A 23,731-nucleotide genomic window follows, 5' to 3' on the forward strand; every position below is an offset into this window, starting at 1 on the left:
GTTTTCCGCGCGAGTCAAGGACTCGCGTTCCTTTGTTACAAAACGGTGACACAAATTATCGGAGAAAGTCTGTTGCGGGGACGTTTTTTAACAAGCCCCGTTCAAAGTAATTCCGCAAAGAAAATTGGCTATTTTTTCTTTTTTTTTTTTTTTTTTTTTTTTAATTTTTTTTTTTTGTCAAAGGTCGATGGGCTAAGTAGATCACAGGGGTAATCTTATTAGGCAGCCGGGACCAGGCAATGTCCAGAGCCTCTGTATCAGATTTAAAATAACGAGTTAATGTTTGATGGCTTAAATTCTGCTCTTGATAGTAAGGTTTTACAGATTATTTTTTCTTTTCGTTAGTCAAGGTGATTATTTTGAAAGTAGAACTGTTGTAAGGTAAGACATTCATGGAGAATTTGTTTCAATTCTTTGTCGATAATCGTACGCGAAATGAAAATGTGACATTTACAATGCTTCAGATTACAAGAAATATATCTTCAAATCTATGTTATATATACATTATAATTAATTATGTATAAAATTGTATTTAAGCATACATCTATATTTATATATTTAAGTCTATATTATGGAGAGAATATAGAAATATATTTCCATGATATAATTACAATGGTTATAAAAAATTTCATACATCGTGCTGGTATATTTTCTTGTGACGAAGTTATCAATTTGAAATATAAAGGACTCAATCTCGTTATTTTCGGATGAGATCATAAATGTTCTTTTTATCTTTAAAATATTGTTTTAATTAAAAAATCTTTCATCAAACATGAATCGTATTAATTATCCGATTTATGGAAGATTAATGGTTTACGTGAAACGATATACTGCATCTGCAGCGTTTTTTAATGAAATTATCAGCCAAATTGACCGGCGCGACGGTAAATATCCATTTGCAAACATACTTCACTATCAAGTGTGGGTGATATTTATGGAGCAGTACTCGTTTTGTATGAATCTCGTTTTTCCTTTTGCAAGGTGATGGATCGACTTGATAGCTGACGCGCTACCGTTGCGGGAATAATAGTGTAATGTATTAGAAGAAGTATTGGTTCATCGCAGCACAGGAAATTTATTGGCGATGAGATTAGAAGCTCTTACATGTCATCGACACAAGTAATTTGCACGAAATAAACCAATAAATGCTTTGTCACTTTGTGTTAATTAATCATCTGTCATTAGTTTGCGTTAAATTTTATACATGAAATATTAAACTAAATCAAATATTTAAACTTCATGCTTGTGTATGAAATATTATTGAATCATTTAACCTCGTATTATGCTTCATGGGAATAAATTGTAATATGTATCATGAAAAATATTCGAAATGTTTGAGAGAAGAAACTATAAAAAAAAATTACATTTATGAGCTTCCTTGTTAGTATTAAAGAATTTAGTATTAAAGATGTGTTTTATATAGGCCACCAGGATATTACTAATGAATTATTTACTGACAGTACTATTTTTAAAGCAGACTCTGTTGAAATTACTCTTGAGAAGAATGAATATGAAATTTCAACATACAGAACTAGGTTAAACAAATATAAAATTGTTAATAATTTAGACATTTTGTTATTTTCATTGCGTTTCCTGTTTTGCGAATGCTTATCCAAATAATCGGTTGTAAAGTTGTGAGAAAATTAGAAAAATAAAATCTTGCGTATCTTCTTTATTAATATTCAAACGGATTTTATTCAAAAACATATTCCCAACTCTTTATTTTAATGCCATATATAGAGTTTCTTAAAACAGTCAAATGATTAAAGAAGAAATTGCATGAAGAATGAAAGATATTAAAAAAAAAATATTTTTTCTATTTATATGACCATCTATAATATTACACAAATTTTTGTGTATTTCAAAATATTCTTCACGAAAAACCACGTAAACTTGTACACGACTTTGCTATTTTTCTGCATTCTCGTATCGATGGCTGATGTCACCTCCTAAACATAAACTTCTTCCAATAAAAAGAAATATGTCGAATATCATCAGAGATTCTCTAACTTTATGCGACGTATCAAGTTTCGAAAGTTTGAAAATCCGCGTATATCATTTGAAATATATCGTGTATCGTTCTCAAAAATGTCGAACAGACGTATACGTAAATCAACTTATTACCAAATAACCGTACAACGTGACGATTTCCAATCTACGCTGATCTACACGACACCTGTATTACGAACTATGCTGATGGCAACTGAATGTACACCGGGTATCTAATTTCCGTTCTACATTCACGGATGGTGGTAATAATTTTCACGAGATACCTACGTTGCGCGGAACGTCCAGCGGTTTGCAGAGATTTGCAAAACAACAGTTGCACGCCGCCGCGTGATATTGTACCTTATACGAGATGTACGTAAATATTCAATGTTGATTGTCAACATTTATCATTAAATACTGAAACATTATGTGCGCTAGTATAACAGAATTATTTATGCGCCGATTAAATTACTATATGTAACTCGCTTTTCAAATCAATCGATCGTGATTTCTGTAGCTGTATCAATTTAAGTATACTAATCCTTGATGTTGCAATTCATGTACTGTCATTCGTGACGTTGAAGTTTAAACAAGCATATAGACATATTAAATTAAATAATATTCGTATCGAATATTGTATTTGGAAATATTTATACTGTATTAAAAAGTTGTATTTTATCATTTATTAATAGTTAACAGGCACACATTTTTTCTGACATTTTTGTAAAGAAGATATAACGCGTTAATATTTAAAGTCAATTTTATAGACAACAAATACAGTTATCGTTTACTTTATTGATAACTTATGTACGCAATATCGGATGTGAAAGGTTTAAATACGAAGATAATAATTTTTACCAGTTCATAAAATCAGTCAATCCTAATATTTAAAATCTAAACTTCATCCTTCATAAATACAAAATTAAAATCGATAGATACAAATACAAAATTACAAAATAGATACAAATCAATTTCAGTCAGATTTGTTACAGTTCTTACGGATGTAAGTATGATATATTTGATCTTTGAATGAGTATTTGCGGAATATAACGCTGCGTAAAGTAACATAGAAACCATAAATAAAAGAATTATTACGTTCAAGAGATTAAAAATCCATATTTGCATGATGAAAGCTGTAAAACATTCTAATCCTGTCAAACTGTAATTTACATTAATCTACATGACATACTGATCTACTATCACATCAAAAAAGATATGTGCCTTCTACCCCCTTTCACAGCATCCAACAATTTCAATTAAAACGTATCGTTCAAACAAAACCCAAACACCAACAGCTTGGCCTCTCAACAGTTGAAAACTTTGCAATTATCTACTGTACAACCATCTACTGGAACCTCGATATGCAAATCGACAGGTCGAACGTTTGTTCATCGCGTGCCAGACCGTTTGACCCTGGTCAGCCGAAAATTCGAAGAAACCTCATCAGTGACAAATTGAAGAACAGAATCAAAGGGAGCGCCGGGCCTTGATTGGAGCCGCGAGTACGCCCACCTTCTGTGTCCGAATGACAGGACCGGCAAGCAAACAACGTGATTACATTGTCCGTGCCTAGGAACGTTGAAATTCGATGTTCGAACGTGTGTACGCGTGCACGCGTGCCGGATATAGGGGATGACCGAGCATTGCCGGTGTATCCGATGGGATCGATCCTCGCATCCAACTGTCAAAAGTTCGCCGAAGATGTTGCGTCGCGAATCCTCACGTGTGTAGTTCGATATTCTTTTTAAAATAGCAACGTAAATTATACGACTAGTAAAGTATACGGTAGCTCACGAAAGTCCGAACATTTATAGAAACATTATGCTAAACGACTTGTAGAAGATGATACTATCTACGTATAATACACACAATATATATTGTACATAAAAGTTTTCGCTGGGAAGTGTTCAAATATTCCTACAAACTACTTTAGATTAATTAAATTTTCATAGAATTAGAACATAAATTTTTCAAGACACTGCTTGAACATAATAATCTTGTTTAATTGCTTTGAACGTAATAATTCTTTTATTTAAGAATTGCCTATTTTTGTGTGTGAAATTTCATTTCTATCTATTTCAACCAATTCCTTGCTTCTTATATCTTTTCTTCGTGAACGCGAGGTACGCTATATCTTCTCATTCGTTCGTTAAATATATCAAAAGCTGGTAGTGCTTCATAATATACAAGTTAGATTAATCCGTGCAAATTCCCAGACTGAATTTGGAGATTTTGAAGCTTAGATCGTTCCAATAATATTTCATTTTTGTAAAGTAAAACTGTATGTAGAAAATTGAAAATTCAGAAACAGCAGAGAAATCACGCGCTCATCACAACTTCGACTTAAAACAATTGCCAACAGAAAATATGTTCAAATCTTCGTCATCTGGTCGTAGGTCACGGCTTGGCTCTAATCTTTCATTATCTTCAGGATGAAGACTTTATTAATATCGTTCGTATAGACTCCGGTGAGTGTGTTTCGCCGGTTGACGAAAGACTGCGTTCGTATACTCGTATATCGGGCGAGGGCGTATTTGTGAGAGAGTAGTGACGGTCGCGGGCGTGTTATTCGAGGAGGACATCTCGAGTTTCAGTGGAGAACAAACGGCACGTCGTGTACACGTCTACCGACGACCCTATAGAGATTGCGAGACCGTTCTTGAGACTTAATGAATGAGACTTCGTGAGAAAGGAAGGACGTATAGGAGGTGAAAGCCGGCCGAAGAGAGAGGGTTGCGCAGGAGGAAGAGAGATGGACAGCAAGGGAATATAAAGGAAAGACAGAGAGCGAGAAAGAAGAGTCGATGGGTTAGTTTGGATGGTTAAAGCCAGGTCGTTACCCGATTTCTCTGCTCTCTTCCTCCCGCTACAAACAGTACAAACTTTTGCCGTGGATGGATTCGATGACACCGCAAAGAGGCGTACGTAACTGGCTGTGCATTCTAAGCTTAAGAAAAAAGCAAGAGAAGAGAAACGAGGGAAGAATCACTGGCGGGGAAAGAAGAGAAGATGGGGAAACTCGTCCCTTCGTCAACCTCGATTTTTCCCGCTAAGGATGTCTCTTCGCTCGGTCGGCTTCGCCCATAAAGTCGTGACGAGGTTCTCGTTGGATTAGCCTCGACACCCTTTTCTCTCCCCGTCGGTGCGCTGCTCTGCAATTTGTATCGCGGAGACGAAGGAGTCCACGGAACAGTGGAAGCGAGAGAGGAGGACACAGTCGGGGTTTTAATCTGCATTGGATTATACCCTCAAAGGACGATGCATTTCATTATGTCGAAGCCACGCGGGAAAGTGGGCGCTTGTTTGTGCATGCCACTGTACCCCCAGACTCCAAGACTATATGCGGAGAATAAAGAACATTCATCGTGGCTGAGTAAAATCCCTTTGCGTTATCACTTTAGACGCCCGTCTATTTACCATAGAGAATGAAAGTAGTGTCGAAATGCTATAATCTTTTTCATACCTTCGCACGCGGCTGAGTCGTAAATCACGGGAATTCATTTCGACGTTTTCACGCGGCCGCGACTTTCTTCTCTTTTTCAACCGTTCTTTTTTGTTGGCGAATGGCGAGCGGAGAGCTCGACGGTTCCGACCCTGATTTTCGTTTGATCAATAAAAAATTGGAGGGCAAACCGGCTGTTACGAGTAACGCCCGTGTGAAGGCTCGTTACAAAATCGTAGGGTTCGATCGTATGAGGATGAGACTTTTGTATGGCTCGGTACTTCGTTATTTCTACGAGATGAATGTGTATAATGTCCCATTGTATTTTATTGCAAGCATATCTTTTAATAAATACGCAAAGGAATCATGCAATTACATTAAAGTATTTTTCTAAAAAAAGAACAGTTCTTCTGGCTTTCGAAATGCTGGAAATTTTATACGTCAATATTTTGATGATTGATTCGCCAAAGATTTTCATGCATGTTTAAAAAAGTTGCAAGTATGCTTCAAATATTTCAACTCAAGCTTTTCAGGACTTTGCATACATTTTGGAAGGAAAGATAATGAAGTCATTATAGAGATCTGCATGTTATTGTATGTTGTACATTTTTTGTTTTACCCAATTTTCTCAAAAAAACTTGCTTTGAAAAGCTTTGTTTGAATATAAAACTCGCATTTTTTGCTCAACTGAAATTCAATCTGTCCAGTTTTGTAATGAGACTGTGTAAAATATAAGCATAATATTTAAAAGCTTTTCCAGATGGTCAAAATTTTACTCCTACTACTACTTTATTACAGCTTGAATGTCATTTTAATTAGTGACAAATATGTTTCATGCTTTTGCATTATATAGTTTCCATTATATTTACATATTTTCCTCCCACGGTGCATCTAGGCACTTCATTAAGAAAGGGACAATATTCCGGCGAAATAAATGTACGAACAAGGAACAGTGGGATTAAATATATGAGTCGCAAAGAGAAGGGAATGAGAAAAATAGCCATAGATAAGAAAACTTCCACCCATATTTGTTACGTATACGTGATAAAAGCTGAAATATGTAGGGGATCTACACGAGTTTCATTTATATAATTCATAGTTAGAAAAATGAACTTACATAATGGAAATTGTTTTCTTAGACGGCAATAATTTAGATTATAATAACTGACAACTATTAGAAGATATTTTCAAGCATATTTCATGAAAATTTTTGTGAAAATCCAATGCTTTCATTGCTATAAAGACTATCTTGGTCTATTTGGTCTTAAAAATCTAATTTATGTCATAGTGACTATCAATACAATTTAAAATCAAAAATATATACACACTTTGACCGTTATATAAACTAATTAATGTATATTTATATAATTCATAAATGTTCACAATTAAACTATCATTACTTTGAGACCAAAGAAAATTCTTTGAGAGATTAATAGTAGGTGAAAATCAGCTGTGAAGCAGTCACGTTACTTCACGTATTAGTGACCTAGAATTAAATTAAATGTGACTTAATAACTCGAAGAAACAACCATTTACTTAGCTAAGCGATTCTTAGTGTTACTAATCTTGTAATGTTTGCGAGTAATAAACATGTACCTATGAGCTTACATAGTTGGACAAAATTGAATTGAATCATTGTCGTGCTTAGTTTGTTGCCTACGTTAGGCCTGTTGTTTCGTTAGGCCTGTTACACATAAACAATGGACGATATTGCTTTCCCAGCTTCGTTAATATGGTACAATTTACCACTGCATACATTTGTAGACACTAATTCAGAACATGTAATTTGTTTTCGGTGGCAACTTATTATCTTGTTCGTTACTTATTATATAAGTGTATTGTACAAACGTACATAATATGTATTGGAAGTCTTAACGATCATGTTACCGATCATGTTATTATAGTTAAGTAATATATCACTATAGAATTATACAAAATAATTTTCTATAATTTATAATTTTCTTTTATAATTGAATATTATAAAGTTGCAGTATTATATTATACATGGAATTACAGAAGTATTTTTTAGAGTTATAATAAAGATTTTTCTATAATTAAATATTGCAGAATTATAGAAAGGCGATATTAGTATTACAGGAAACATGATGGAACTTGAATTTTTCGTTATTGATTCTAGTAACGTAACGAGCTCCAGTGGAACGTTGAAGTTTGATTTCCACAATGGGTTAAATATTATACGTAAAAACCAGATTAAACAATAGAAACGAATGAACAACGTTCCAATCCCCGCAGACACAGCCGTGTTTAAACAGTTGGATATCGAAATTTCACGGAATCAGAAAACGAAACCTTCTGTTTTGTCTATCAGATGTAATTGCTCGCTTTGACGTCAATTGTGTGTTGTAGGGATCTATTCAAGGACTCAAATCGGTCACGTAGAATGTAAGTTCTAAAAGGTTGAAACGGGTTAGGTTCTCTTTGAAATTCAATTAGAATAGGTTTTCGGGGCAATTGTACGAAGCTGCCACGAACGAATTTCGATAGTCTTTGCAAGTAGGTATAGAACTGAAACACAATCGATCTAGAGAAAAAAAGACTCTTGTGGAGATAAAAGGTGTACAAAGCGTATAAAACATACACTTTGCCAATACAATTCTTCTACTGTAGTACTGATTATGCTCACAATTTAATTGTAGTGTTTTCTATTAAAATATTAAAGGAAATATGAGACGTAACATTTTGCTGCATAGAAAGTTATATCAAATTGTGATTGAAGTCGCGTAAAAAATTACAAGTTACATTTTGTTGATAAACTTTTTAAACAATTAAAGTGATAGTAATTAAAGTAATTAAAGGGAATATTAAATACAAAAATGGAATAAGTACAGGTATAATAAATCTTCTTAAATGTATAAAACGCAACAATATTAATTTATTCGCTTTTTACGAGTAATATTAATAATTTCCATGAAAGTGGAGCTACTATAAAATTTGTAACGTTTGTAAATTTCCATGGCTTTAGCTACTCATTGAACTTTAATTTAATAATTGACAGGGAATAATTTTTACGCGTCGTAAAGGAGAGGAAGATTAATGTTATTTAATATTTTATTCGATAATTCGGTAAAAACTCGAGAAATGCTGAAAAGACTGTAATTTAGTATAATGATATAACTCTCTATTACGTGTTCTCATACGATATTACTCTTTCGGGTATCAAGTATCTAGTCCATTTCACAAGATCGTAAGAACAATACGATCGAACGATTCGTTTGAATACGAGTGTCGTTCGTAGTTCGCTGAGTCGTCGATACAACATGGAAATGAATTTCTACGATCTGGTTCAATTCAGACGAAATGAGGGGTAAAAATCGCTCTTGTTGAACATGTTGCGTGTATTGTACAACATTATATAATACAAATTTTGTTTTTAATGCTACAAATGCCAAGATTAATTTGTTACGTATCTATCAGAAGTGATTATGCAAAGAAAATTTCGTTTCTCTCTGATTATAACTTGTACAATATATCCTAAATAAATTAAAAATGGCAATTATTAAAAATTTTACAAATTAATCAATATTCCCGAAGATTATTAATCATACAGCAAACCGTCAAGAGTTTTTTAAACCAAATTGATCAACTCAACTATTTATGAATTTCTCGATTTCATGACTCAAATACACGGATAATGTAAATTAAAAAAAAAGACTAAAAGTTTTTAATTATAGAGTTGATCAGAATATTTTCAGAGTGATTAAATTAAAAAAGAAAGGTCGAATATTAATATTTTCCTCCGTTAAAAATTCCTTTTTGCTCAACAGAAGTTCTTCATATCTCATGTAATCGAATAATTTCATCCTCGCTCACACACGCAACAAATTTGAGCAAAACGAGAAAAAGCTACGTGTGTTTTCATTATCACGACAGCGTTTCACACAGTCCAACCACGAGTTTTATAATTTCTTCAATTTCCGGATGAAGGATCCCGCTTGCTATATTAGAAAAACTAGCACGGATGTTTCTTCGTGAGTTCTCAGGAGCGAGTGGTCGTTTTTGTGTTTTATAACACGATTCGTCGTGGGTTGTAAGAACAACAATGGAGTTTCACCTGTGAACAAGTGAAAGAAAATACTCGGACCCTTACTCGGCTGTGGGAAGCGAATGAGTGCACGGGCATCGGTCGCCACGGTACCTTCAGGTGGCAACTTACGATCCAATAAAGTTTCCACCCCCTTCTTGGCCGCCTCTTGTGCAGCTGCGACCACGATCTTTCTTCCCGCGGGGTGTGCATTTGATTGGTAAAAGTTACCTTAGTTTTTAAGCCAATTAAATTGTACGAATGGCACACGAATCCAACTTCGTGTAACCTTTTGCAAGCCACTGTCGAGTTACGAAAGCTTTCCCTGTCTAGACGTGCTAGTTACTAATGTTCAAATTCATTTCATTCATTTCATCCCTCGCGGAACGGCTGCTGAGTGCTATCGTCATGTAACAACCGTAAACTCGTTACGAATGGTAGACAATTCACGGATTCATTTCTTTTTACTCAGTTGTCATTGCGCGGGTTTCTAGATACCGTTCCTTGGATTCATACAGACGTCTCTGCTTTGAGTTGCTCAGGAAATATCGGTATTGCAGTTTGTCTTCAATTTTATGAATTAGGAGATGTGTTCTGTAGAACGATTCAAACAGATTGACTCACAATTACTTTTAACCAAGAATCTCATCTACTGTACTGTGCACACAGTGGACCATATTTTCTATTTCATGAAATAGGAAACGTAATATTATGAATATTCTAAAAAAAAAAAAAGATTTCTAGAATTAGTATCTAAATTATGTAAATGGATTGATCCTGAATATATATATTTATTTATTGAAATGAACTTATATATATAAAGTTCATTTCAAGTGATATATTTACATATAAAGATATATTTCGATACACAACGAAGTTTATTTGTTGATATACGACATTTGACGAAATCTTTTATTTTTTAAATCATGGAGGTAATACGTAAGATAGAAAAATATATTTTATTTGATAAATCATCAATGCCTTGACCAACAACACACCCATTTAACGAGAAGCTTAAAAAATGTTACTAACCGCAACAATTTGCACTTTAATATTGAACAGTATCATGCAACAGCTATGAATAACATAGTGGAAGTAAATCTTCCTAGAATAAGACAACCTACCTATACATACGTCGTATCGAGGAAGGCATGTGTCATGGTAAAATGAAGATTGAGGAAACATATCTCAGTGAACAATACTAGAAATTATTACTTCGAGGACATACAGCATAGAAAGTACAGGAATTAGAATATTCATCAAGAGAAGTACAGACTATAGTGAACCATAATGACTAATGGTATAAATAAAATATTAAATATGTTTTGGAAATGGAAAACACAATTTCGAGAAAGACACTGACAAATATATGCTCCGTTGTTAATATAGAAAAGCTCTTTGATGTTTTTGTTTTTCTTTTGCTTCGTGCAGATTAGAAAGATAGATAGAAGCTGAAATCCTAAGAAAGATAAAATAAGACACGAAAGAAGTATAATTTTTGCTTTGTAGAGAAAGAAAGAGAGAGAGAGAAAGAATGTTAATAGTGGTTTGTCGGAGAGAATGAGAAAAGAAGACATCTGAGTGTGGAGATCTAAAATTAATTGGGTTATTATATAACTTACTGCCCCGTAATAGGAGGATACTTTTAAGGAATGTTTTATAACTGTGGGTTCTCCACTAAAAAGAGAGAAAATGTCGACAGAGAACAGGAGATGTAGGGAAACTGAAAAATATGCTGTTTCATAAAGACACGATGTAAAAATTCTAAAATGTAAAAATAATGTAAAGATAAATATTCACACAAACACACACACACACACACAAATTATGGTTTAGTACTAAATTAAATTTATAAGCATTCTGGTTATCATCAAGTGAGCAAGATTGAGATTTGATAATAATAAAACTATCATTTGTATCATTAAATATATACAATTTTTCTGTCAAAATGAAGAAAAAATACCTGAAGTAATATATGCACTTAAATGGTCAAATAACCAGAGTTTCCAGTATTTTATGTTCAAGGTTTTCATAAAGAGGCCAAACATAGACTATGAACATATCATATCATTTAAACACTCCATCGATATTGATATACGGTACAAAGAAACATCGTTATGAAAAGGTTTAATTTATATTCAAGTATGTATAGAACATAAATAAGCAAGTAGTCATGATACTGAAGAAAGTATCCCAGTACATATACACTACTAAAAGCGCTGTGTGTAATATACAATTCATGCGGAATGAGTAGAGGAGTGAAGGTGGAAAGAAGTGGAAATAAAAATTGCGGATGCTCGTGGTCCATCGACTACGTTTGATGACGAGGTGGAAACAGTATTTGCCTTGTGACACATCTCACATTCTTGACAAACATACAAGTATAGCCCCTCGTAACTCGTCGATACGAGACTACGTTATAGGGGTTTTCTCTCTGCTCCGTAACCCCGACTGGTTTCCTGAAACCTCCTTCGGCTTCATGTTGTTTTACGATTCTCTAAAAATGCCCGTTTACCGTCGCAACAGGAATGCGTCATTTCGTCATTTTACACGCAAGCAGAACGACAAGAGCGCTATTAGCCTAGCGATAGCTGTCATTTCACGTGGTTCCACTCAATTGTTCACGAGCAACGTTTACTATCCCATAAATATCGTGTACCAAACTGGAACCAGTTATTTTCCTGTTTATACATTGAAAATTGCATATCTTGTTCGATTCGTTCAATTGCACGGTTTGACGATTTATAGAAAGAGAATAGGATTTTGATTAATATTATCCATTTTTATAAAATCTTTGAAATTACTGTGTTATTTATTTTATGTTGAAAACGAAATGATAATGTGATTTAATTGATAAATTAGAAAAGTGTAACTACGATAAGCAATCGAAGATAAATTTTTGTTACTATCTTATTTGGAATCTCAGATTGTAAAGGATCGGTGTATTTAATATTTTAATTATAATGTCACCAATATCTACGACATATTTTAATCGTTGTTCTAAACAATTTCGATATATATCGATTATATACTATATTTCAATGTAAAATGAAAATGTAAATAATTAATAAGAAGTAGGAAAACCATTATGTATTACGAGTTTCGCAAATTTACTTTCTATTGCTTTTACGATTCCTATATAAAGCTCTTGTTTTCCTCTTTGATTAATTTATGATTATTGTTGAAACGTTCTTGTCACTGATTTTCAAGTAAACTGCCAGTAATTTGTATGCTGCGAGTCTCATTACCAATCGTAAAATTCTGAAAACGGTAAGTACAACTGAAAGTAATAATTTGTTGTAGCGAGGGAAGTTTCGTCATTAAAAGTTAGTTTCCCCGCGGTTAATCGTAATTTTGTTCAAAAGTAGAAGTAAATAGTGTGCCACGTTTTACAAGCGCTTAAGTGAAACGTAGAATTTTTTGCATTTTATTGCTGCAATATGTACGATAAGTAATATAAACACATAAAAGAAATAGACGAACAAATACAATAATACAAAATATAGACAAAAAAATATAATAAATATAATAGGCAAAGATAATTCAATAAGTAGAATATGTCAAGCATAAATCAGGCAATATGTAAGAAAGTCATTGGTGAATAAAAAAATATAAAAATCGACAACGTTGAATTCATTCAAATGAATTCAACGTTGAATAACCCATTACAACAAACAAAAAGAGTAAAAGTATTTATAATATCAAAAGATGATTTACCTTAAAGAAGGATAATTTGATGTCAAAAAAGATCGTAGAAAAATCTATGTGAAACGTATAAAATATTATCGGAGTTTCGAAACATCTAATATCCAATAGTGACTGTCCCTTTCTGAGTTTATCGAAAGATACTATTTTATAAATTGAAAAATATAATTCATTCATCATTCCTTTGTACGGCTTTAAACAACATATTCAAAGTATTCTCCTTAACAAGGACCGATGCACTACTTTAAAATTGTTTAAAAAGTACAACGTATACGATGCTCGAGAATGCACAATTCAAAGAGGATCTTGTACTTCATTACATACCCTTGAGATCCGCTTACTGTTTGCAATTAACTTAAACTTTACCCTTTGACAATTAATACCTTCTAAGGCGGCTGCTTGTATGCCGTTACTGTTTGAAGGAATGTTTTAAGAAACTGATATTGACTGATATTACGAAGCGTGGCAAGAAAGTTTCGAAAATTACTCGTATAAAAATTTTGAAAAATAATGACAAGGTTGTGGATATTTATTCAAAATCATATTTCTCTAAATACAATTAAAGAGATTAAATTTAAAGAGAGATTTGTTTCATGTATTAAAGGGATATTCTAGTCTAGAGGCATGAATTTCGGGCGGTTTTTGAAGCTCTGTACAAACGAAACAAAAAATATTTTGACTTTTCCAAGGTTCATGTTATAGCGGCATCTATACTAATTAAGAATCCGTTCGGTTTTTTTGTTTCAGATGACCAGAAGGGTTGAAATCATGCACGCCAGGACACCCTTTTTTTGGACCCTCCACTTTGCCAGCTCATAACTTTGTGAATTTTGAGTTTCTTGTTTCGGTTAATTTTTTATGTAATCTTAAAATATCAATAAACAAATGATAAAAACATGGATAGTAAGAATATTTTTTGTTTCGTTTGTACAGAGCTTCAAAAACCGCCTGAAATTCATGCCTCTAGACTAGAATAGACCTGAAATATTTTAACAATTTTTGTACATTGAATATTTTTGAACATTTACTTTATGTATTTTTACATGTTTAAATCTCTTATAAATGCATAAAAATTCGTAGTTCTCTAATGATTTAAGGCTCTGAATGAAAGCAATACACGACACAAAAAATACATATATAGAAGTTCGATCTGATGGTCTGCAATTAATGTCATATATGTTCTGCGGTGGCATTCAGCAGTTTCTATTGTAAGGAGAAAAAATAGGCCGATCGGATTGCTTGTCCGCGATTCGAATCCAGATCTTTCATTTACCAAGCGCTGCTCTATCAATTGAGCAATCCGGGCCATCAATAGATTATTTTCTCCTTAAGTCTAATAATTTAGCAATGGCAACCGTCATCGATATATAGGGAAGGAAGATTCTAGGTTGTTAATACTTTCTAATTTAATTTACTGCTTAAGAAACGTTTTCGAGAAAGCTACAATTATCGTTTTAAACACATCTTTATTTCTCTTTGATCGTATATTTACTTGTCAGCAAAATAAGATTATAATCAATGTAATGTAATTCCTCATCTAAAACAGTCATGTAAAAATTAAGTATCATTAATAGTATGATATTAATGACTAATACATAACAAAAGTAAAATAATGCAAAATGTAACGTTAATAAAGTATAAAATCCTAATATCAAATAAATGACACAAAATATTTAAAAAGAGAAAATGATAGAATTATAAATACGTTTCGTATTTATCTCGTGGCGTTACATATAGGGTTAAATATTATATCTTACGAAATAAAATGCATTACCATAACTGCGAATATTTACATAAATTCATATTTCTATAAGTACAACTAAGAAAAAAACGATGCATAAATAGAAATGTGTTCCCTCAAACTATTGATATTAAATATAATCTCTCAAAAATTATAACGTGTAATTTTCCTATTATATGTATTGCGTACATTTCATTTTTTTAAGTTAAAATCTGCCCAACAATGAGAACAATCGACAACAAGTAATAGATCAAAATTGACTGTTCGAAACCGAATGAACACGCTGTTCTGTCAACACTGTAAATATGCAAGCGCACAAATTACATATCTGTTCCGAAGCGGGTGTACTTAGTTTCGACTGGTTTGAACAGTCTACGAAACGTTGTTACCGAAATGACTTATTTCTTGCCGAGGTACGAAATGTTCTCTGGAAATTCGACGGATTCCTCGAAATGGCATTACCAGTAAAAACCAGCAAAACCAATCTTCTCACCTGCCAACCTCGCAATTCCTCATAAGCCAAGGTATCTCGTGTGCACGCGTACTACTAATTTTCTCTCAGTCTCATCGTGTGAAGCACCTAAGGTCGATTTTCTTCATAACCGTACGTTGTTCCGCCGCGACGGCCCTTTTTACAATGGCGCGTGTTCGAGAAAATAACATACTTCCCCTGTCCCGTGTCCTCCCTTTCCTACCGCCATGAAAATCCACCGGTAATGGAATTTGACAAAGGCAGAGGACGACCGTTGCTGGCTTCTGTCGTGTAGCTTACGAAATTATTCGATGTCTAGTTTCTTCCTACAGTGGAAGTCGCCAAAGTATTTGAACACTTACCGTAGGAAACTTTTATATACACTTTGTACATTTTATTATGTGCAATGGCTTTAAAAAACATTTTTATACCGTTGTATTTATTACGGCATTCGTATATTAATTAATTAAATCCAATTATATTAAGTTTCATATAATTTCATACTACTTTCATATGACTACAAAAACTTAATACCTATTATGAAAATTAAATGTGAAACCTAGTAAAACAGAAAGCACTTCATTGGAAAATAATACATTTTGTAGTCACTGTAAAACATTTTGAAATTTAATTAGTATTATAGCGAGCCACGACTGTCATAATTATATTTGTCAAATTTAAAACTAATCGGGAAATTTGTATTAAAGTTACAAGATATTTACTGCAAATATTCAATGAAAGATAAGTAGAAACTAAAAAATCAACATTCTACGAAATATATACTTAAACTAAGCATCTTGTTGCTTCCATACACGTTTTCAGTTTCGTTACAAACTTTATGTAATTATAATAGTCAAGTCTTAGTAAGGTGCTAATAAAATGTCAGAATGTTTCGTATAAGACACATGATATATTTATAGTGTCATATATTAAAAGTGTCTACAAATATTTGAACACTTTCGTGAGACAGTGTAGTCTGGGCCATTCTTCTTTTTTCTTTTTCTCCTTTTTTTCGGCTACAATTTGATGAAAACTCTTTGCAATCAATTAATTCAAAGCAAAAATTGAATTACGCAGCGAGAAAAATGTTGCCAGCGAACTTTCATCAACGTGGAAGTCAGCGTGTATCCGCTGCCACCGTATTGCTCGTAGTCCCCGAGGATGACGACGTAGGATCTCATTATTCGATATGGCTAAATACGTGCATCTAGAAAATGAAATGTTCCTCGCATTTGGATCGTACAGCAGCGGTAGCGATGTATGGCTTAACTAACTTCCACGCGAGCAAAATTTCACGAAAGTTTATTCGCTGTGTTCAGTTGGTATGTAGCTGTACTTTATTAAAACTGTATTTATTGGTCTTGGCCTCTTTTGAACGCATTATGAATTGAAATATAGGATAATGAAGTTCCAATACGGAAGAATGTTTCGTGGAAATTTATTTCTCAGTTTAAGTTGTGGTAGATTAGAGATTTGCTTTGAATTCTTTAGATTCCTCATTCTCTCATGCTGAAGATGGCTATTCACGTTTACTTTAATTTTTTTTTTTCACTAATTACATATTTGCAGTGAATATCGTGTAACTTCTATATACATTTACTAAAATTGATCCCAAATTTTACCAATACGATAGACGTATGTTCTCATAGTGCTGATAAAATTTCAAAATATATTCCATAACACACACAACATACGTGTATACATACATAAATATTTTTTACGATAAGCTATGAAATATTTTCGTGAGCCTCTGTATATTAAGAACGGTAGATGAAAATTCTCTTTGCAGGTAATCATTCAAAGGAGATTGAATTTAAAAATTACGAGAAACAAATCTTTGGCGGTCGTAGGCACTGAGACTAATGTACACAGAGTACGCCCCGGAAGATCTTTCAAGGGGAAAAGTTCTCTTCTTCTTTGCTTAACCTCTTTAACTTTTATAGACCAGCCTCTCAAACTTTCATACTACGATAACTTCTACGTTTCCCTCCTATATCACGCAATTATTTTAGTTGTGTATACGTATACACACAGAAAAGTATCCAACGTCAGCATTGAAAATTATTTTCGATGACACGGAAAAGCGTTTAAGGAAAAAGTTCTTTGGCAAGGGGGAAGGCGGACGGCGCGGGAAGGCTTTACTTCGTGAAATTTCGAGATCGCTTCAGGATGTACCGTATCGCACAGGATCTGTACAGGATCTGCCCGTATCGATTTCTATGGATACTTCAACGCTACAATCTCGAATATAGAATAGATTCGATAATGCATGTTAATGGAATTTTCACATCTCGAATAGTGTATTAGTAATGTAACGAATAGTTATTAATGATTTATAGAAAATGAGAAGTTGACAGTATATCCAAAAATTTGGAAAGAAAAACGGAAATATCGTAGAATTTTATTAGAATTTTAATAGAATTACAGATATTGTAGATTTTATTATCTACAGATTAATATCATTGAAATAAAACAATCTTTGGAGCTTTTATATATGTTTCATATATAAGTTCTTTTTGATAAATCATTCCAATATATTTTTTCTTTTTGTGAAGGTTCTAGTTTCAATAAATAAATGACTACGTTTCAAGGGAAATTTCATTACAGAATTTAAATAAAAAATTATACTACATTAATTATGCCACGTCGCAACCATTTTTTACATTCTCGCTAAAGTTCAAAAAAAATCTTTTAACGATAGAAAAACACAATCAGGTTGAGAAAGTCTCAAGGAATGTAAGCTTAACTTTCGTACGATTTATTTACGATCTCCATAAAAGTTATTATAGAATACGAGTAAATCATGAGAGAAACGAAAAATCTGTTTCATTGCATCAAACGGTCTATCGGCGTTAATTTATGACATAAAAAACAAATTGGGAACGAAATAATTAAGTTTACAGAATTAAATGGAACGTGATTAACAGCTCAACAAGCTTTGGACTAAATAAAAATAAGGGATTTATACTGCAGATTTCTAATGAACGAATAAAGAACAAATAGAAAATTTGACTTGAATTCATCAGCGTATTTCGAATCAACGTATTCATCATCCAAACAATCAACAACCATACATACGAATGAACATTCGAATCAATAACGTTAGACACTCTGCAGGTTGTGTAGAAACGCTCCTAAACCATTAATTTCACGGGTTTCCCTTAACTGCGGATTCGATAATGACGCGTGGATTATAGGTATCACTTACCGCCACGTTGTTCAGAGTGAATGAGAGATGAGCCGGTGGTTTGGAGGGTGGTAAGCTACAATTTGCCCTCAAAGTGTCTCCGGCATCGTAACGTTCGCGTTCCGATACGATAATGGGCGTGCCTTCGGGTAGAACTGAAACATAATAATTCCATGAGTGTATCTCTTCTACTCATCGTCGACAGGTCGGTTATTCGTGCCTCGTTCAAACGATACAAACGACATTATACCGCCATTTTGCTACCTAGCCGAGCAACATATCCAATATTCAAGCGGCTATGAGGAACAGATTAGGTAGTTAGTTTTATGATATTTCCCGTCGACGTAACTGCATGCGAAAGAAGAAAACCGAAGGATGAAATAGAAGCTTGATTAATTATCTTTGTTCAATTTTTCAAGATAATTTTTGTACAATAATTATAAAGGGATTAAAAATGCATTCATAATACGAACATACTGATTAAGATATAAAATATATACAAAGAAAGCTGTTGTTATTTCTATACTCAGAGGTAAGATCAGAATAGTTATTATTTTATTGAATGGATAAATCTATTTCTGAGCCAAAAAAGTCTTTATTGCACGCGCTTACAAAAACTAGGGATAAAAACAAAAAGGCATCTTAAGCCTATCGATTAAATCTATCGATTGTAACTAGGATCATCCTCTAGTTAATATTTCTTATAACTAACGCATCTGCATATGGATGGCAAGCACGAACTCACGTTGTTATTTTCAACAGAAGCTGATATACGCATGTATGCAATCAGAAAAAGCAAACTTCAATCCATATATTTCACAAACAATCATTCAAATTTCTAGAACCTGCACTGTGAATTTCTAAAATACCTATGACATATGTATAACGAATGATCAGTTCGACCATTCTAATAGCTCTATTGTTAAATTCTTCACGGACGTTCATATATTCTATGAAAAAAATAATCCATATTTAAAAAGGTTAATATCGAAGTAGTTTGAAGTACAATCAAATCATCCTAATCATAATATTTTAGACGATTATGAAATTACAGCCGGGAATCAGTGCAACTATTTTCCTTCTAACGGCGATGGAATATATTATGTATTATACATCTGGGTAGTAGCAATGCCGGTGGATACGGGTCGAATTAATCTTGTTCACAGCCATTTCGTTGATTTAATTCTGTAACAAGGCGTTCCACTGCGGGTTAAACGAATCGTGTTGTAACAATCTGCATTTCGCCACTACCGGGAAGATTTTCTAGAACGAAAAAGAAGAGCGCACTGAGAGAATCTCGAATCGATTGATTTGAAATAAACGAGACCTTTCGTAGTTCAACCGCACGCATTCGACTTTCCATTAAGTATATTGGATTTTCGAACGCTGTCGACAAATCTTTCGAGACAATCCGAATAATGGTATAAAGTAGGTCGTGGTATTGTTACAAAATATTAACGATATAAGTTTCATTCGTGTTGGAAGAATAACAAGAACGGCTCGAGGAAATCGTGGCTCCTGACGACATATGTACAGTATCGTACATACAGGGTGCCCCAAGTTCTTGTCAGAATGAAACTATCGCGCGTAGACTACAGGAAAAGACACGGTAAATATAATACTTGCTGATTTTTAATTTTAATATCACTTTATGACTAAAATGGAATCTTTCCACATAAAGGAGCTAAAAGTAAGAAAGAACTTGTTACGGAATTAATGCTTCGTTTTATGGAAAAATTGCGGGACACCCTATGTACTGGCTCTATTGTGACGATAAACTTAGAAGTTGAATGGTTGAGATGCAACCGTGAATTATTTCATTTGAAATTTTATATGAGAGTATTTCATAACATCGTGGATAATTGCGCAGATACAATACGTATTATATTTTTATGTCATCGTTTCGTACATTTTTGCGGATTGGAACAGGTAACTATCGCTTGGAACGAATTTCCGTAACATGTTACATCGAAATCACATTGAATAAAACATTCAACATTGATCAATGGAAATACGTTGCTAAACAACGTTAACAACTTCGGTTTGTGACAATATTCGGTACAAAACCGTGTTTTCGAAGCACCGCCTTAATTGAAAGCTTCTGCAAATTTTACGTCAAAAACGTATGTACAATAGCATCATGTTAGTTGAGAGTCATCTGCATGTGCTCGTTTCAAAAATATGAAATTTGCGTTGAAATTTTTTAACTAATTAAGGAGCGAAAGACAATAAGGTAGAAAAAATATTTTTGATATTTTAGACGAGTATTTAGGTATGTAGACAGGAGGTTATAAATGTAGTAATATATAGCACACAATCTTTGAGATTTTACTATAACTATTACATTGAAGCATTACGAAAAGAAGTAAGTAGCGCATTCCAATATTATTATTACACTCTCTTAACAAATTTATATGACGTATAAAATAAAATTAGAAAAACGCGTGTAATACCTAAATTACCAAACTTTTGAAAATAACGTAACTTGAAATACCTCAAATCTCATAATAATAATAATAATAACGTTATCGCACCATTGGGTTTATAATTACATATTGCAAGTTCCAATATTAACCAAATAATTATTTATTACAATTATACCATTAAGATTGTTGTATATTACATACGACCCAACTCTCGTCAAATAACATAACATAACAAGAGTCACCACAAGAGAATAGGAATTGTTCCAAAATTAATTGCAGGATACAAAATGGTAGAACGATAGTAGCACTCGTTTTACCGAGCACTAATTGGTGTCTCGTGATGCACACGCCACTTCAACGAGCTAACGAGTAGAGAGTTTAGACCGGCTATTATCGCATTTAATTTTACAATCGAGCGAATCCACAACGCACGAAGATCGTTGTTGTACCCCGCCACCTCTCTCACTTATCTAGAACCCGAACGACAGCTGAAACTAGAACCGATTACCGCGAACTGAAGCGAGGGAAATAACCATTTACCCTCTCACCTTGTCGGTGATAAACCGGTGATTCGCAAAACTATAGAACGACTAATCGAATTTCAGTTATGTTATCGTCTATGATTGCTGTTCTAACCTGATTGCTCTTACAGCCGCTACCAATCTACGCCCGTTTTGTATAGCAACTGCAAATATGATTTCACATTTTCAAATATAAACAAATTTCACGGAAGGATTCGTAGAAAATTGGAGAGGGAGAAACAAGATGGATCTGTTTCAACTGAGAAAACTTTGCATACATTGGTTTAACATTTACCTATGTTTTAATATCCTAATTATAGGTTTCAACATACCTGACAATCAGATTTGCCACGTAATTTTACGATACGCGTGTGATATCGTACCAACCGAACGCAAATTGCAAATTATGAAATTTTCTGGCATGAGTTGTATAATAGCTTGGATAAAGTGTATATTCAAAAATATAAATTTGAATTTTGTATGAAAATTATGTGTTAATTTGTGGTATGTAATATATGTATAAATATGTAAATCCTAAACTGTGACTACTCGTCTCTGACAGAAGTTTGAATTTTTATCTTAACTGAAATGTAGTAAAGAATTTTCAGAATCCCAACGATTGAGCTTTTTCAATTGCAAAGAGCCATAACGAACAAATACATGCTAAAACAATTTAATGAACAAAATCTAAGAGATTAAATGGCTATAGTAATGGTAAAAATATGGACGTCAAAGATTAAGTATGAGAATAAAACGTAATGAAGATTTTTTTATGTGTGTGCGACTATAGCGTAATGAAAAAGCAGTTGGTTTTGGGATTACTGTACACAACAATTTAATTGATAATTGAATATATGATTGCAAGTCTTGTTACGAAATTCAACATCGATTATCTCGCATTCCTAATAACAATCTTTTAAAGAAAGTAAAGTAACTTATGTCTCCCTTTAAGTTCTTTGGTTAAAACAGTAAATCCTCTAAAATTACCTAATCAGTGTATATATTCTTGTCAAGTATTATAATTGACGCCTGGAGTAAAATGCAGCGTCTCCATTTCCATGAATTCTAAGTATAATCGTTAGTCCCTATTTACGGAGAGAATTATGTTCTCGAATTGACAATGTCCAATTACGCTGTTTAAGCTAATGGAAGGGAGCATCATGGTATTGACCAATTCTCACTGAAACAGATGAACTTGCGGAACCAGTATTAGTACACGCGTTTCAGCAAGCAAATCGATTTCCATTGATTTACAGTCGATTTGTATTTATTTATCGCTACATTCATTTCGAATCTTTTCGATTGCCTCGCGTTTGAAACGAGACTACCTTAAAACATTGTGTTATTAAGTTAGTATACTGTAGCAATACATAATTAACAAAGAAATATAATAATATAAGCAGTAAACTTGACATGTAGTTTTAGGGTTATAGAAATCTTGACGGATAAAATCATGCTAAATATAGAGCTATATAATGGTAGGTATTATAATAAAATTTATTATATAGTATATGAAACAATAAAGGTATAACAAGTCAAATAATATTATGATGCAAAATCTAGACATAATTAATAGATGTTAAATACTAATTAGAATAAAATACCTAAAAGCCAATTATTTCTATATATATTCATTTACGTCCGTCGTTAATTGAAATTAGAATTCTGTACAGTTCTTTTTCATAACTTTCTACATTTAGAATTTTTTTCATCAATACGAATTAATTTTTTGACATGGAACCGATCGACATATAGCAATACGTTGATCAAAGGAATATATAAACGGTTGAATGCGGTTGATTTTAATTCCAATTTTCAGGGAGATGTGGAAATTAATATCAAAAGTCAATTCTCATTGACGCAGGGATGAAACAGCGTATTATGATTTAAGCTGCAATCTGGTTTTTCAATCTTCGATATTTACGATGAGATGAATGGAATTCAGATAGTACTAATCGATATAAAAGTCATTCTCATCGACGTTCCACGGAATCCAGAAGAAAGTACAATTTTTCTTCGACTACGTGAAAACTGCAGCAGGCCCAGATTCGTTTACTTTAAGTACATCCCACGGTATTATCGTAAAATATGAAATTCATATCCGTACCAGCGCAAAGTCTACCTCGTCTAGCGCGAAAAATTTCTATCCTTAGACTCAAGTGCTGCTAATAAAGAACCCGTCCTATGGATATTATTCTCCCGTCGA

At 33.2% G+C, this 23,731-nt stretch overlaps 1 protein-coding gene across 2 annotated transcripts in view; it reads right to left on the bottom strand.

The window, feature by feature from the left end:
* Positions 1 to 23,731, bottom strand: part of LOC100750186 — a 205,529-nt gene that overhangs the window by 57,012 nt on the left and 124,786 nt on the right. For both annotated transcript variants that reach the window (XM_012395024.3, XM_024364579.2), the window contains exon 4: positions 18,600 to 18,733. In XM_012395024.3, coding sequence (XP_012250447.1) covers positions 18,600 to 18,733 — 134 coding nt within the window. The remainder of the gene's footprint in view (positions 1 to 18,599; positions 18,734 to 23,731) is intronic.

This window comes from Bombus impatiens, unplaced genomic scaffold, assembly GCF_000188095.3.
Source record: "Bombus impatiens unplaced genomic scaffold, BIMP_2.2 scf_0102, whole genome shotgun sequence".
Classification (NCBI taxonomy): domain Eukaryota; kingdom Metazoa; phylum Arthropoda; class Insecta; order Hymenoptera; family Apidae; genus Bombus; species Bombus impatiens.